Source organism: Schistocerca piceifrons, chromosome X (assembly GCF_021461385.2).
Source record: "Schistocerca piceifrons isolate TAMUIC-IGC-003096 chromosome X, iqSchPice1.1, whole genome shotgun sequence".
In the NCBI taxonomy this organism is placed as follows: Eukaryota; Metazoa; Arthropoda; class Insecta; order Orthoptera; family Acrididae; genus Schistocerca; species Schistocerca piceifrons.
The window spans coordinates 132,778,573-132,795,592 of record NC_060149.1 but is presented as its reverse complement, the minus strand read 5'-3'; the positions used below and the strand labels follow the sequence as shown (position 1 = coordinate 132,795,592).

Below are 17,020 nucleotides of genomic sequence, written 5' to 3'. Positions count from 1 at the left end.
ATCCATATGGTGGAGTGCAAGTCTCACAGTTTCAAGATACTTGAATGCTTTAAAGTTACTTGACAAAGAACACTTAATCTACAGAGACACAAAACCGTTTTCGCATTGCTCCATTTGCGAGTGGAACAGGAAAGTGACCAACTAGCACTGATACAAGAAATACTCCGCAAATCATTGTATGCGAGTATGCGTCGTCGCTTTTCTGGGTTTGAGACTTAGCAGAAGCAGTGTGCAAGTCTATACCATCACACACACATCACACCTCACCTCACATACCACAAATCACAACGCATGACTCACTACACCAGATGTCACTCTCCAAACACCCCACAAACTACAGCATACATGATGCCACACCACACCACACACAGTACACATGCAACACACCCCTTATCAAACACCACAACCTATGTCAGACAACACACTCCAAGCTGCACCACACACATCGCACATGACACACACCAGAAACTACACATCACACACCCAACATACCTCACAAAGCACATACAACAGCCACCATACGTATTACACATTGCACACCACACTCACCATGCACCAAACACCGCAAAACACACCTCACACGCAGCACACAACACCCACCACACACCATACAATCACACACACCATACACCACACCATGTATGAATGTTTGTGTGTGTGTGTGTGTGTGTGTGTGTGTGTGTGTGTGTGTGTGTGTGTGTGTGTGTGAGAGAGACACATTCACTGTAGCCCACACAGTACATTACACCATTCCACACCACACACAATGCATATCACACCACATACTACAGAGAACTCATACAAAACATCACACATGCCATACAACACACACCTCACAGCACATTCACTGCACAGAACAGACACATACCTCTTACAACACATACACCACATATTTCATCAACAAAACACAAACATACCATACCTCACTACATCACAAACCAGTGTTCAAGAAAATATGCTATAATACATCATACAGACATGTGGAATGATGTTTTAGTTAATAGAGTAGTAGTGGTTGTAATAGCAGAAGCTTCAGTAGATTCATACAGAAGGTCTCATAGTGAATTCAGTGAGGTGGTAGCAGCAGATTCATACTGTATATATTCGAATAAGTTCCCAACTATCTGTTGTAGCAGTTTCATAACCATGGATTCTCAACCAGCTGTACCACAATGCCGACACACTCTGCTAATATGTAACAGTGTTATTTATTAACTAACACTAATTTTCAGTGTAAGTATGCCTCGGTGTGATGGACATTTGGTACCAATGTAGATGAAAGGTTAAAAACTAGCCAACATTCCTATTAACAGAATTCGATCCATTATCCAGCCTAGCACTGCATATTTAGGTGATCTCTCACATACACTGTTACTGTTTTATGTTATACTTAAGACATATAAGATTTCCAATGAATTTCTAAATGGTGACATATGGGGAATTTGGAGATGTGTGTGATATGTGAAACGTTCTCGTAATTGACTGGTGGGGTAGTGCAACATCTTAGTAAGCATACATGCTCACAAAGGATTTCTAAATCATATTCCGACAAATGATTGTATGGTTCATCAGTAACGGCACTTGCACAAGAGGTCTTTCTGCTGGTCATGATAGTGGGTGTCAGGAGGTGTGATGTGAAATGGCCATTTGTATGGTCTTGCGGAAACTCCACAAGTCTGCTGGACGGTAGCACATTGGATTATGTTCAACAGTAATAAAATAGTTCCGAAAATCGTCAAGCTTAGAGTTATTCAATATCATGAGGGGCTTGATTTTATGAAGGCTACTTTGAAATATTTTGAACGAAGTTTGGACTTCGATCCTGACTCCATTACTCCAATGACATTATGTAAGACATAATAGGAAGGACGCAATAACACCTACCAGTGGTTTGATGAAGCAGTAATGATTCTGAAACAAATTAATTAAGCCAATACAGCGAAACGGAAGACTGCTGATGGCTCGTAATGAGCAAGACCAATTCAGTTTTACAAATGAGGTTGTACAGGCCGCTCTTCGAAGCTATAAATACTCCACCTAGCTAGCCTAGAGGCAGACAGTAAGTAGTATTGATGGTAGTCATGTCATTCACACTCTATTCTCTGATTATTATACTGTAACAACTTGTGTGACATTGTTCCAGTATTGGTCATACTCTTACTACCTATCTGATGATAACCAATCCGTAGCCATGGATGGATAGCGAACCAGCATCCAGTACTGAAGCTGTGATTGAGGGTAGTCAACAAGTCTACCAACACTGTTCCAGTTCCCGGCACCAAATGCTCTGAAACTTCAGCATCTTTCAGGTCAGACAGACTGCCAGACTGGCGAGCCACTCTCAGTATTCAATATGACATCTTGGCATCTGACATCGAGGTCCATATCACAGCACAACACAGACAGTGTCCTGAGAGAGGCTGAGTAATCTCAGGATGATGGGTGAGCCAAACACACACCACTGTAGTTACAGCTTCATCCATGGTAGACTAGTTGATGGAAAGTGCCTTCTGAACTAGCGGTCAACCCACTACATTCAGATTCACTGCCCTACCATCATTGCTGATGCAACGATCTTCAGCAGCCATATGTCTTTCTCTAGATTCAGCAGAATCCATTCTGGTTTATGAAGCCACGAGCTGCTGCAGAAGACATGTAACAAGATATATTCTGAGGAATGAAAGAAGTAATATTTAATATTGTTTTATTGTATCTAAGAACATCACACAGGCTCCTCAACCTCCATCTTGATGAAACAGAATGGGCTCCAGCCTGGGACTGGCCGACCCCTACACTACATAACATTTCATCTTGCACATCTACATTTTCAGATAAAAATTGTACAAAAATACCCTCCAAAATTGTCAAGAAGTTGACTGACCTTAATGCAGTCTGTTTGGTGACCAATACAGGACAGCAGTTCTGATGGAACTGGAACAGTCTGCAGGGTTATAAGTGTAGAATCAAGACGGCAGCCCAAGATGGCGATCCATGATATCATCAATAACAACAAAATCCAAGCTGGCAGTCTGAGAGATTGACTGTGGGGATATGGGTGCAGCTTGCAGTGTTCTTGTGATCATCATCATGAAAGGTCACCAGAGACGTACCATCTCCACATAAAAAATGACTTTTAAGTACAAAACTATTCCTCTGTCTTAATGTTCATTACTCATTGTGTGTGTATGTCTGCATGTGTGTTTGTCACGGTTTTCTTTTATTTCTCCCCCAGTTCAACAGCTCCCTCACATGTCTGATGCAGTGCCCAATACATTTAAGTAGACATAGCAGCAGCAGAAATCAAGTCAGAATTGAGATTATCTACCTGATGCAGAGCCTGACACACTGTATTGGAAATCAAGTCAGCATGGAGAGCTGTTTCCAGACTGAGATTCCACTACATCCATCACTGACACCACTAAGTCAACACACAGACAAACTCTATGATGCAGTGTCTGACATGTCAGAACAGGTCACGGAATAGTTTCCAGACTTTGACCTCTTGCTATGTCCAATACCTGCACCACTAATCGATCCACAGCTAAATCGATACAAAGTGCCGTTGTTCTGCACCACTTATCAATTGACCACCAAAGAATTGAAGTGTGTTCATGTCGGTTTAGCACCCAACAGAGACATCAAAGTTACTGTAGAAATAGAGAATGTCTAGTGGGATACAAAGGTGTAGGTCGGTGATATGAAGTGGGACTAACTCTGTGGTCTACAAGCAGTTTTATACGTCAATAAAGTTAAGTATTCAAACTTATCAAAAGACCTCAAATTATCTAGTGAGACACGAAAGATGACAGAATCCCCACTAAATACAAGATAAGTCGTGCATTTAGTACATAAGCTCCGTCACCCACATTCTTAGATGACCATAACCAAGATCAGATAAGCTATCCGATCCGAAATGTCTCTATATAAAAGAAAACATACCAGTCTGCCATACACTTCGATGGCAGAGAACCAGAGTCTCTCTTTCTCGCTTGATGTCCCGAAATGTTCTTTTTTCTCTTACTTCCCTCCAACTTCCAAGTGGTCCTCTTCCTTCGCCAACATCATAACAGTTCAGCCATGTGAGCTCGAGAGGCTTTACATATGGAATAACTTTTATTGTGATTTAAATGAGAACATTCATAGTTATGGAATGATTCTGAAAACACAAGTATGACTTTTCCTCAGTAGAAAGTTAATGACTTACATGTTTGATTGCTCATGTTGGCGATATTTCGTTGCAACATGGAATGCATCAAAATGTACACAAAATATCTTATTTTTTGTGAATATAATATATTTATATGCTTGTTTGTAAATCAGTCAGATATTGTTCTACTTTTCTGTTGCGCTGTTGGATGTTGCCATGTTAATAAAAAAAATGGTTCAAATGGCTCTGAGCACTATGGGACTCAACTTCTGAGGTCATTAGTCCCCTAGAACTTAGAACTAGTTAAACCTAACTAACCTAAGGACATCACAAACATCCATGCCCGAGGCAGGATTCGAACCTGCGACCGTAGCGGTCTTGCGGTTCCAGACTGCAGCGCCTTTAACCGCACGGCCACTTCGGCCGGCCCATGTTAATTGCTGTTGATTCTGTTATCACAGCTGACACCAACTGTAACATTTTAATGTTGATTTATTCGCTATATTAATGTGTTCACCACGAAAAAATACGTATAATTTTGTCATTATTGAAGTCTTCCAGGAATATAACAACTGATATAAAGTTTTATCCCGCTGAGATAAGGAAATGGAAACTGATCGGTTATCCACTAACGAATGTTCATCCGAGTGACGATGTATTACTCGATACAGGGCACTGTATGAGAATTAGACGTACTATTATGACATATTTTATAAGAGTTCGCATGTGTCTTAAAGCGTGGACAGGAAAAGGGAATTATTATATTTATTACTCTCTTGGCATTCACACTGAAGGACATCTGTTGCGTTTTATGAGACTGATGTTTTGCAATTACGCCAAACTGTCTCGATATACCAACACCGTATTGTTCTTTGATCCTTGAATGCTCTTTCAGCAGCATGTCGAGCTACAAAATATACTACAACTAGCAGCAAGTTAAGACTTGCCCAGATTGAACACGGAACATTGTCCGTGTGGGACAGTCGGCACCAGATTACCTTATGATCTTGGTATGGCATAGAGCCGATGGATTTGTCCTTGTGTATAGGAAATAATATCGACTCTTAGAAAGCCAGCGTTAGACGTGACATGCCTTTAATGTGCGGAATTATTTATTTTCTAATATTAATTCAGGTGAATTTACAGTATTATTAAGAACTTACGTTTGATATTTTCTTATCTTTTAATTTTGCTTTTTACTTCAGGTGCTCAACACTTTTTGACAACCGCTATTGTTTGGAAACTCAAAGAGAGACTTGGGTGTAATCGATTCTCGATTGACAATAGTTCGTTGCTGTGGCGTTGTTTTGGCAGAAGTGTTTGGTCAACTAAGTGGGGACGCCTTGTTACCTGTCGTGTGGATGATCCGAGAATTTCTGTAATGAATTCGGAAATATTTGTTAAGTAAGCCTCACAGTTGTGTTTTCGATAAAAATCAAAATTTGCGGAAGAAAACAACAACATCCGTCTTTTTGAGAATGTAATTTCGTTTATTCGTTTGCGGCTGTCATCTCCTTTTTATCCATTCTCCGTTTTTTCCCCGTCGCTGGATCCAGTTCGCGACAATGGGTGAAAATATTGTTGGACAACTCGAGGAAGCATCACGGGTACTCCTGGTGAGTTTGGCTGCGGTAAAACCATGCGTCGTAATAAAACTTCGCAGACCTCCAAATATACAGTTTTAATGTTTCCAATTATTCAATCTGCGTATAATAATCGCAGTGTTAGTGTATAGAATCGTTTTCTCTATTATAAACCATTATACGAATCTTGCCTATTATTGTTTCTTTGTTCATGGAAGTGCAGTGAATTACGATTGTATTATTTCTGGTCCCACGGTCGCTTGTTGTGCACAGAACAAGTACATAAAATGTTTCGAAGGTGGAATATTTTATATCATAGTACGGCCACATAGGGAGAAGATACTTGACACTTTAGTTATAGGCCTCCAAGAATCAGTAATTTTTATTCACCATTGGTCATTTTACAACGAAATAGCCATCGAAATCGAATTATACTACAGGATGTAATAATACATTCCTAATCATGAAATAATCGTGTGTCAATAAACTAAACTATACTACAAGAAAATTTCCAAGATATAGTGTCCATAAACTGCAAATGAACTTGCTGTATTATTTTTTCCCCTATTTCGTTAACCGAGTTTAAAAAGTAGAGATTTAATTCCTCAGGATCGAGCAAAACTGCTTGCATGTATTTTGGTGTGACCACTTCTTTTATTATTTGCCATGGTACCTTGCATGTATCGGGAACCCTTTTCTATATAGTTTTCAATGCTAGTTTTGTTCCCAGAAGGAGCTTAGATTTTTTTTTCATTTAAAACGTGACCTATAATTGTTCTCTCTGTGCCTCGTTTATGCATCTGGTACAATATGACCGTGTTTTCTCTTATTTCTTCAGAAAACCACTTCAGCCTTTTATTTTTCGCCATACTTGGAGTTCTAATTTTTATTACTGGTGAACGAGAATATCTATTTCCTTAATAAGTTATCAAAAGCCATATCAGCTGCCCTTTTCCCTTGTTGACAGTTATATACAAAGTCGCAGTTTGCACTTCCTAGTCTCTTAAACACTCTTATGTACTCTTCCTTTTGTCCTCTTACCAGTATCACTTTGTGATCTTCAATTTTAATCGGTTGCCCCTTTTATAGTATTAGAAGTAAAGGCTCATGATCTGTCAGGCCTACTCCTGCAAGTCTGGCTGTAGTGTCTTCCCTACGGAAATTCACAATAATATTGCCTTTGCAGGCATTTTCTTTTGTGTAGCACAGTTATTTGTACAATATAGGTCCACTGATCTTAACATATTCAGAAATGTCCTTGTGACTTGCACCCCCATCTCCCCCCGTGTTTGTCATTTCTATGTTAAAATCACTACAGACAGCAATTCTTGACTCAATCTTCAAGATTTTTTTTTTTTATATAATAACTTATGTTGTTCATAAACATATTTACATCTCAGTCTGGAGGCCTATACTGACTTAATTACAACTACATTTTCTTTCTCTAATTTTACATGACTAAACACCCCATCCAGTTCTGAGCAATATGTAGGTAAATCAATTATGGAAAAATTTACTCTTTCTTTGACAAAAATTCCAACCCCCACCATTCTTTCTCTGTTTTCTACACATCATGGCTGCAACGACATATCCTTAAGAAACAAATATATTTACTTGATTTTGGGTTAACCAGTGCTCAGATACACCTATAATACTGACACGCTAAATGTTAGACAAATGTTCTAATACTAAATGCTTATCTCTAATGCAGCATATGTTGTAGAAAAATAATTAGTTTGTCTCTGTCTATATTTCTCTGGGAGCTGTTTCTCTCTATACTTGAAGTTGTAAGATCCGTTAATGTCTTTAATCTCTTTAATCCTAGTACATTGTGACAGTATGTGTTATGATAGTCTCATATAGGTTCATATGTTCTTCTGTTTGTTGGGTCACTTTATTAACTGCTTCACTTGTGAAATAGAATCTTATCCCACCAGAAATCCTGGGCCTTCAGCAGTGTATCTTTCTTCTGGTTGACTTCCATATACCACCTGTTGGCATTCCCACTTCCTGAGCTTGAGTTATTCGTGTTCTTATTTCTGCAAATTGGTCTTTCTGCTTATAGGATGTCTTCTTTTCTGCTATGCTTTCTGCTGGATTATTTTCATTCAGTACTCCTTTTAACTTTTGCATTGATCTCTTGCTTATGATTTTTTTTCTTGCATAATTTTATTATCTGCAGATATATTATTTACTTTTATGGATTCTGTTTTACTGCCGTATCTTTCCATTTCAGTTCCATTGATGTTTTGTTCACTTTCCTGTTTGATTTCAGTGACTCATGAATCCTTGTGGCCATTAGTTCTTTACCAGTTGCCATCATTGGCACAAACAACAGATTTGCTTTGTTACCCCAGTCAGCTGAGGAAGAGGCCCCAATTGAATAGCTCTGTCAGGAGGGTCTATATGGATCTAGATCACCTGCTTCGTGCAGCTACTTTGTCAGGCATAGGTTTGGTTCCTGTTGATGGTATGATAGGTGGGACTTTACAAGACATGAGCTGCATCTCAGTTGGAAAGGGAAGGGTAAATGGGCTGGGATGACAGTAAAATCTTTAAGGGGGACGGGGTACTGAAACTCATGGGAGTACCTCTTTTCTTAGGCTACGATCAGTGTCCAATGAGCTTAATGAGAAGCTCAGAGAGGCAGGTATTATATATGTTAAGATGTCATAAGATTCTCATAAAAGCCCAGTGAAAAATAATGATAGTATATTGCATCAGAATATCAGGGGATTAAAAAACAAAGAAGATGAGCTTCTTGATTGTTTAGAAGATTTAGAAACTGTGGGTGGGGTAGATGTACTATGCCTGTCTGAACATCATATATGGAAGAGGTAAATATAGGTGGATATAAGCTTTCAGCACATGTTAGTAGACACACCATGGACATAGGAAGAGTTGTCATATATATTAAAATCTGTCCTGGTCTGAAAAATTTAAAAACTAAAAAAAAAAAAAAATTGTGTAGAGAAACATATTACAGCATGTGCGTATGAGCAGAAACTAAATAATGGCACTTTTATAATTGTAGCTGTCTGTATGTCCCTGTTGGGAATTTTTCAGCTCTTTTGAAAAACTTGTATTATTTGTTGTGCTACCTGACACAAGGGAGCAAATTATTGTTAGTGGGGATTTCAATGTAGATTTTCTGGAAGAGTCTGATAGAAAGCTTGACCTTGAAGTATTACTTGGTTCTTTCAATTTCATGTCATTTGTTGATTTTTCTACTCATGTGGTACAGGAAAGCAGCACATAGGTAATGTGCTGCTTTCCTGAGAAAGAGAAATTTAATCAAATAGAAACTTTTCCTGTTAAGAATGGTCTGTCTGATCATGATGCACAGATAGGTATAGTATATACCATAGCTCCATACAGTAATGCAAAACAGTCCTCTGAAGTAGGGCAAGCCGGCCGGTGTGGTCGAGCGGTTGTAGGCGCTTCAGTCTGGAACTGTGCGACCATATGCATGGATGTGTGTGATGTCTTTAGGTTGCTTAGGATTAAGTAGTTCTAAGTTCTAGGGGTCCGATGACCTCAGATGTTAAGTCCCATAGTACTCAGAGCAATTTTTTGAAGTAGGGCAGTTAATTAACAATTTAACAATTGAAAATATTAGGGAAAGCTTGGAACAGTTTGATTGGAATGAGGTGTACAGGGAACCTGATGCTGATTTAAAATTTAACATATTTTATGATACCTTTGTGAGTATATTTGAAAATAGTTTCCCAAAGAAAACAGTGAAATATAATTGTAAAAAATAATCTAAAAAGCTGTGGCTTAGTAAAGAGGTAGACATATCTTGTAAACAGAAAAGGGAAACATATCTTGTAGCTAGGAGGAGTAATGATCCAGAAACAGAGAAAATTTATAAAAACTACTTCACTGTATTCAGAAAAGTTATTAAAAAAGTCCAGAAGTATGTGCATTATGTCTGAGATTAGCACATCTGGTAATAAAATTAAAACAATTTGGAATATTATTAAAAGGGAAACAGGGTAACTGAGAGGACAGGAAGATTTTGTTTCCATCATTGTCAATGAGTCGTTTGTTAACAAAAAGTCAGAAGTAGAAAACATTTTTAATAATCATTTTTAAGTGTTGTAGAGAAAATAGGCTCCAACTATTCATTAGAAAATGCAAGGTAGTATATAGAAGAAGCAATACCTATGCAATTTGATAAAATTGAAGTTAATCCCACCTCTCCTACTGAAATTAGGAAAATAATAAATTCACTCAAAAGTAAAAACTCACATGGAATTGATGGCATTTCCAAAAGAGTACGAAAACTTATTCCCGACAGATAAGTAGGATACTCAGCCACATATGTTGTAGCTCACTGAAACAGTGCAGACTGAAATACGCTATTGTTAAACCATTGCATAAAAAAGGGGATAGGTCTGATGTTAACAACTACCACCCAATCTCACTTCTGAAAGCATTATCGAAAATTCTTGAAAAAATAATGTACTCAAGAGTAGCATCACATATTTGTAAAAATGAAGTACTAACAAAAGGCCAATTTGCTTTTCAGAATGGCTTTTCAACAGAAAATGCTATGTATGCTTTCACTTACCAAATATTAAATGCATTGAATAATCAAACATCACCCACTGGGATATTTTGTTATCTCGCAAAGGCTTTTGACTGCATGAATCGTTAAATTCTTCTAGGTAAGCTTAAGTATTGTGGATTGAGTGGGACAGTGCACAAATTGGTTAATTCACATTTAACTGGAAGAATGCAGACGGCTGAAATTAACAGTACAAATAGTCTGCAAAAATCAGCAGATGAGGTATAACTGGGGAGGCATCAAGAATGGTGTCTTACAGGGTTCAGTCTTGAGTCCTTTATTGTTCTTAATGTATATATGATTTGCCACCCTATATTCATGAGGATGCAAAGCTAGTTCTTTTTGCTGATGATGCATGTATAGTAATCACACCCAACACACAAGAATCAGCTGAGGAACTGTAAATAATGTCATTCAGAAATTCTCTGCAAATGGACTCTCACTAAATTTTGAGAAAACACAGTGAATACAGTTCTGTATAGAAAATGACATAACACCATTGTTCGATAGAGACTATGAACAGAAGTTTGTTGCTAAGACAGAATAATCAAAATTTTTGGGTGTGTGCATTGATGAGAAATTGAATTGGAAGAAACACATTGATGATCTGCTGAAACGGTTAGTTTCAGCTACTTATGCTATTAAGGTTGTTGCAAATTTTGGTGATGAACATGTCAGTAATTTAGCCTACTACACCAATTTTCATTTGCTGCTTTCATATGACATCATATTTTGGGGTAATTCATCATTAAGAGAAAAAAGTATTCATTGCACAAAAGCATGTAATCAGAATAATAGGTAGAGCCCACCCAAGATCACCTTGCAAACATTTACATAAAGGACTTGGGATATTCACAGTACCTTTGCAACACGTATATTCACTTATGAAATTTGTTATTAATAAGCCATTCCAATTCAAAAATAACACCGAAGTGCATAACTACAACACTAGAAAAAAGGATGCTCTTCACTATTGTGGGTTAAATCTGACTTTGACACAGAAAGGGGTAAATTATGCTACCACAAAGATCTTTGGTCATTTGCCGAATAGCAGTAATAGTCTGACAGATAGCTAACCAACATTTAAAAACAAATTAAAAGAATTTCTGAATGACAACTCCTTCTATTCAGTAGAAGATTTTTTTGATATGAAGTAGTAAGTGTAAGAAGGAATAAATATATAAGTAAATATAAAAATAAAAAAAAAATGTTTTGAGTAAAAAAAATGTATGTTTGTAGTAAAACACAAATTGTGAAAGCCTTTCAATACTTTTTTTAGTTTTCTGTTTGTGGATTTGATCTCTTGATTTACACATTACCATTCAGCCTGGTCATGCCTGAGTGCTACTCCAACTACAATCACATTTGTATTTTGTAAGACTGACAAGGCTTTTAGTATAGTGTGAATTTCTATGTTGGCTTCCTTTTTTGTATATAATTAGCCACCGCCTAAGTCACTGCAAAGTCTATTTGCCAGCTTCTACTGGTCACTGCATTTTTGTGATATTACACTAATGGGGACACCTGGTATTACCTTCCCTTCCGTTTCATACTTGTATGAAGCTAGATTTAAAATGTTTCCAGCATAGTTTTTGCCATAACTGTCAGAGACAATCGATTGCTAATGATGTATATAAATCCATTTTTCCAACTTGGTTCAAACATCCAGTGGTCAAGAGTTATTTCCTTGGTTGTTATGGAGTTATTTTATATAAAATATCACTGTATTTATTTTGGGGATGATGTTAATAGTTTACCCTATGTTTAGATTTAAATTAATTATGTCCCAGTATTTGTAAGTCAGTCAGTCAATTCACATAATATGTGGATATTGCAGTTTGCCTTACTCATTACTGGCAATGGTAATTTACTTATTTACCCTTCGTTCATTTAACTTAATAGTGTAGGACATATCAAATACATTATAGGGATGTTTACAGGCATATATTGAAATTTGTGTTGGATTAGACTGGAGTGGGACCAGAAGTCAGCCTCGGCCTTTTAAATGGAAATATCCTGTCAGTCAACCTTGATGATTTTGGGAAATTATAGAAAACCCCAGTATGGATGGTCAGATTATGGTGTGATCCTCATTCATCATAATTGCAAGTCCACTGCCTTGACACTGTGCTACCTTGCTTGAAAAGAAACAGTAAATAATGTCAGAGAGAGTACAAATAGTTTATACTTTGTGCAGGGGCTATAAACAGTTATGTTAGTAAAACATGGAATCTTTGTTATATTACATTTCCAAATAGAAACACACACATACTGATTTGAAGTTTCCTGGCAGATTAGATGTCTGTTGGACTGGGACATGAACCTGCAACCTTTACTTATCGCAAGCAAGTAAAGTTATCCAAGCACAACTCAGAATCTACTGTTACAGCTACCACTTTTGCCAGTACCTCCTACCACCAAACTTCAAAGAGGTTCTCCTGCATACCTTGCAGAAAGAAATGTAGCCACAGGCCAGGTGATTGTTTCCAGAAGGAATTTTCATTCTGGGAACACACACACTGATGCCAATGTTAGCTACTTGATTTGTAACATTTCATTAGTCTTCTTATTTCAGACTTAGTGCATTGTGGTGGTGCTTATGCTACTGAACTTAAGAGAAAACAATACATCAATGGCAAACTTTCATGTGTAACACATGCGCAGTAAACTACACTCGTGGTATCAGTTTAGAAAGATTTAAGCAATTTCACAATTGATTTGTATTAATGTAAGAAAATATATTCACCTAATGGTAAAATTCTCTCTCAAGTAAAAATGTTTTTAAAGTTTCTACAAAATTCTTTTCTTCCTTTGACCCCTTATGCTAACAGTGCATTATGAAGCATGACACCAATATGGCTCAAATGTCATTGAGTGCATGTTCTTGTTGCTCACTCTACGTAGAAGGACCCGTAGTTGCCTGTATTGTCGTTTTGAGAGTCACTGTTAGTTTCCACATCTCCAAATTTAACTCTGATCATCATCATCCATCATCACACATTTGTATATGTAAACAACACATACTTGTTTTATGGCATGATAACTTCTTGTCCACTTTTCTTCAGAATTGTGTTCTTGCTGATAAGTATGAACTTCTTTTTTCCTTTGATTCAGTAATGGATCAATGTAATCGGCAATTTCAATACTCATTGAATGAAATTAGTTAACCAAATGGGCTAATATATCAGTAAAAATAATCAGATTTTGAAAATATCATGTGATTGGATAGATAAGAAATCTACACACCAAGTGATGGCACACATATAAAAGATACTACAGTTTGCATGCTTTTGAAGCCAGTGGCTTTGTCTTCTGGCAGAAGGGTTTAAGAGGGAGCAGGAGGGATGAAGGAAAAGGACTGGTGCGGTTTAGGAAAAGGGGAGAGTTACCGGATGGGTTGAGAAGGATAGACTGATTGTAGGGGATTGCACCAGATGAGATTTGAAAACCTGAGAGCTTAAAGGTGGAATATAGTGCAGTGTGTAAGACAGAGATTACTGCTGAAACATCCTACATGACTTGATAAGAGAGAAAAGCTAAGTGCATTGAATGTGGTTAGAAATGGGGGGTGGATGGCGAAAAATAGACAGATCAGAAAATGAAAGATGTAAAAAACTGAAAGGCAGTAAAGAAAGGAATAGATATTACGAAGAAATACCGAGACTGAAAAAATTAACATAAGTTAAGTCCAGTTTTCTACATCTTTCATTTTCTGATTGTCTATTTTCGCATACACTGCACTTAGCATTTTTCACTCTTACTGACTTGTGTACAATGTTTTAGCAGTAACCTCTGTCTTGCATATTAAATCTTCAACCTTTAAGCTCTCAGATTTTCAAATCTCATCCAGTGCGGTCCCCAGCAATCAATATTTCCCTCTCATCCCATCCCGTAAGTCTCCTCTGACCCGAGGTTCTGGGCAACTTTTCCGAACTCTGCCTGTTTTCCGAAACCTCACCTGTCATTTTCCTTGCCCCGTCTTCCTTTCCTTTCACCTGTTCTGCCAAAAGGAGCCACTGGCTCTGAAAACTTGCAAAATGTAATACCTTTTGTACGTGTGTTCTCCTGCTGCTGCCCGGTGAGTAGATTTTTTATCTATCCAGTTTCATTAGTTGACATAAGATGTTCTTGAAATGTTGACTTCAGTTAATGCTGTAATAAAATCCACACATACTATTTTGTTATAGTTTTCACCTGCTTAAATTGTTCATCAAGTTTATAACCAGATTTATCTCTAATGTGCTTTGATAACATAATTAACCATTTACTTGCTCCCATGAGGTGATTCACACACAGCATTTGGCACAAGTGGCAATACGTCTAGTCTGTGTTTGATTCTTAGCTGGGTTAGCCATGAAACATGTTTCATACATGACTTTCTCCAGTCTAGTTGAAGAAGGGACTTAGGAAAGTGATCTGGGTGTAGAAAGTATTGTCTGGTTCAGTAATCAAGAAAGGCTTTCAAAAACAACAATAATACATACAACCTGAAGAAGTGTGCATGGAAGAGAGAGGTCTGAAACAAGAAAATAATTTTAAAGTACACCTGATTTGGTACATACATATACATATACAGCGATCGCAGGCCCTGCAGACCACTCGCTGCTTCCACAAACTGCCTCCATTCCTTTCTGTTTTGTACTTGGTTCCTCCAAATTTTGTCATCCTCAGGACTGCCATATCCTTTCCCAAAGTGTTGCCTCAGTCGTCCTGTGGGGTGTCTGGTATTTGGTTTCCCCTGAAGTGCCTTTTTCACCTGCCTTTCTTCTGATGTATGGGCTAGATGGCCTAACTATTGGATTTTTTTACTCTCCAGTGTCTGTAGGATTGTTGGTTGATGCATCAAGAGGTAGATTTCCTTGTTCTTCCCCCCCCCCCCCCCCCCCCCCCCCCCCCCCGACCCCCCGTACTCTTATATCTAAGATTGGTAGCCATATCTGAAACCTCATTACTCTTCTTTCAACTATTAATAGTTTTCCTTTTCTTGTTTAGTCTTGCTCCAGATTTCTTAACCATACATGGCTGTTGGTCTTATCACAGTTTTATATATTCTCATCTTAGTGTTCTCTGATATTTATTTGGAGTTGAGCTTCTCCCTGAGCGGAATAAGTGCATTTATTGCCCACTGTTATTCTTTCCTCGATGTTCATTTATATGCTGTTGCCACTTGTGAACCAAGATATGAAGTATCTTAGCTAGTGAACTCTCTTGAACTTCATGGTATCTATTTGCACCTTTAGGCCAACCTTCTGTGCATATTTCTCCATTTTCTGGTACTTTTATTTTGACTCGTGGTTTGATTCTCTTAGTAGTACTATATTTTGGCATATGCAAGACAACTGAAATTACTGTCCCTTTGTACTCTAGCCCACTCCTGTTGCCTGCATTCCCTTATTACTTTTTGTAAGATGACATTGAATATAACACATGAAAGAGCATCCCCTTCCCTGAAACCTGTCTCAGTCTCAAATGTTTCTGATGTGTTCCCATGGAAACGCACTGCTACCCTTTCCCTATCCATACAGGTTTGCATGATTCTCACTATCTTGTCAGGGATTCTGAAGTCATGCAGTGCATTGTGTAGGCTATTTCTGTGGGTGCTGTCATATGGACGTTGAAAGTTACAGACTGTAAATATCTTTATCATAGTTCCAGTATTTTTCAAACAATTTTCTTAGAGTGAGAATGTGATCTGTTGTAAATTGGTTTGGTCAAAAGCTAGCTTTGTATCCCTGTATGTTGTTCTCTATCAAAGGTTGTAATTCTCTGAGGATAATGATAGTACCTTGTAGGTCACATTCAGCAAGCTGATACCTCTATAGTTGCCATCTTCCCATTTACTTCCCTCCTTGTATGTTAGACATATTATGACCAATTTCCATTCTTTTGGCAATGTCTCATTCTTCCATATCAACTGGATCAGTTTATATATCTCCAAGTGCAACGCCTTGCCTCTCTTTGATTAATTCTCCTGTTATTCTGTTCTCCTCTGGAACTTTGTTGTTTCTCAATCTTTTGCTCGCAATCTTCACGTCATCTTCAGTTCCTTCCCATTCTTCTTCATCTTTAATTTCCTTATGGGGTCTGCAGGTAACATCTTGTCTGGATCTGGTTGACTAAAGAGTTCTCAGAATTCTTTCCATCTTTCTACAATTCTTTCTGTGTCATTTATCAAGTTACCATTCTTATCTATAATGCTAGAAGTTGGGCTATGAAGTCCCTATTTCCGATTTTTGATGCATTGGAAAAATTGTCTTGAATTCTTGATGTGGTTCTCTGCCTCAAGTTAATCTAACAAATTGGTTGGATATGTTCTCTTTCCTGTTCTAAGGATTCACTTCATCTCTCTTCTGATGAAGAAAAAATGTTCCTTTGTCTGCTTATTCTTCCTGTCAGAAGTCACTGCTCCCTCAACTTCTTTCTCTTTTCTGCAGCCTTCTGGGATGCCTTGTTGAACCATTCTTTTGTCTTTCCAATGTGTTCTCCACTACATGTAAAAGGGAAACTCCCCATTACATCCCCCTCAGATTTAGTGGTAAGAGGGTCCAGTAGATAGCCCATCAAAAAATGAACATAGATCAGGCCTGAAAACAGGAAGAACATGTACTGAACTGTGGAAAAAAAGCAAAATAGAAACAGTGAATGGTCCAATAACAAGAAGTGCAATTAAAAAGCATCCGCCAACAGCAACGGCGTCATGGGTAAGTGGTCATAGTG

At 37.9% G+C, this 17,020-nt stretch overlaps 1 protein-coding gene across 1 annotated transcript in view; it reads left to right on the top strand.

Annotated features, from left to right (window-relative positions):
• The first annotated feature begins 5,454 nt into the window (after positions 1-5,454).
• The window catches only part of LOC124721393 (exportin-4-like), a 238,996-nt gene continuing 227,430 nt past the window's right edge, over positions 5,455-17,020 (top strand). Inside the window, exon 1 of the mRNA XM_047246333.1 lies at positions 5,455-5,763. Coding sequence (XP_047102289.1) covers positions 5,713-5,763 — 51 coding nt within the window. The 5' untranslated portion in view covers positions 5,455-5,712. The remainder of the gene's footprint in view (positions 5,764-17,020) is intronic.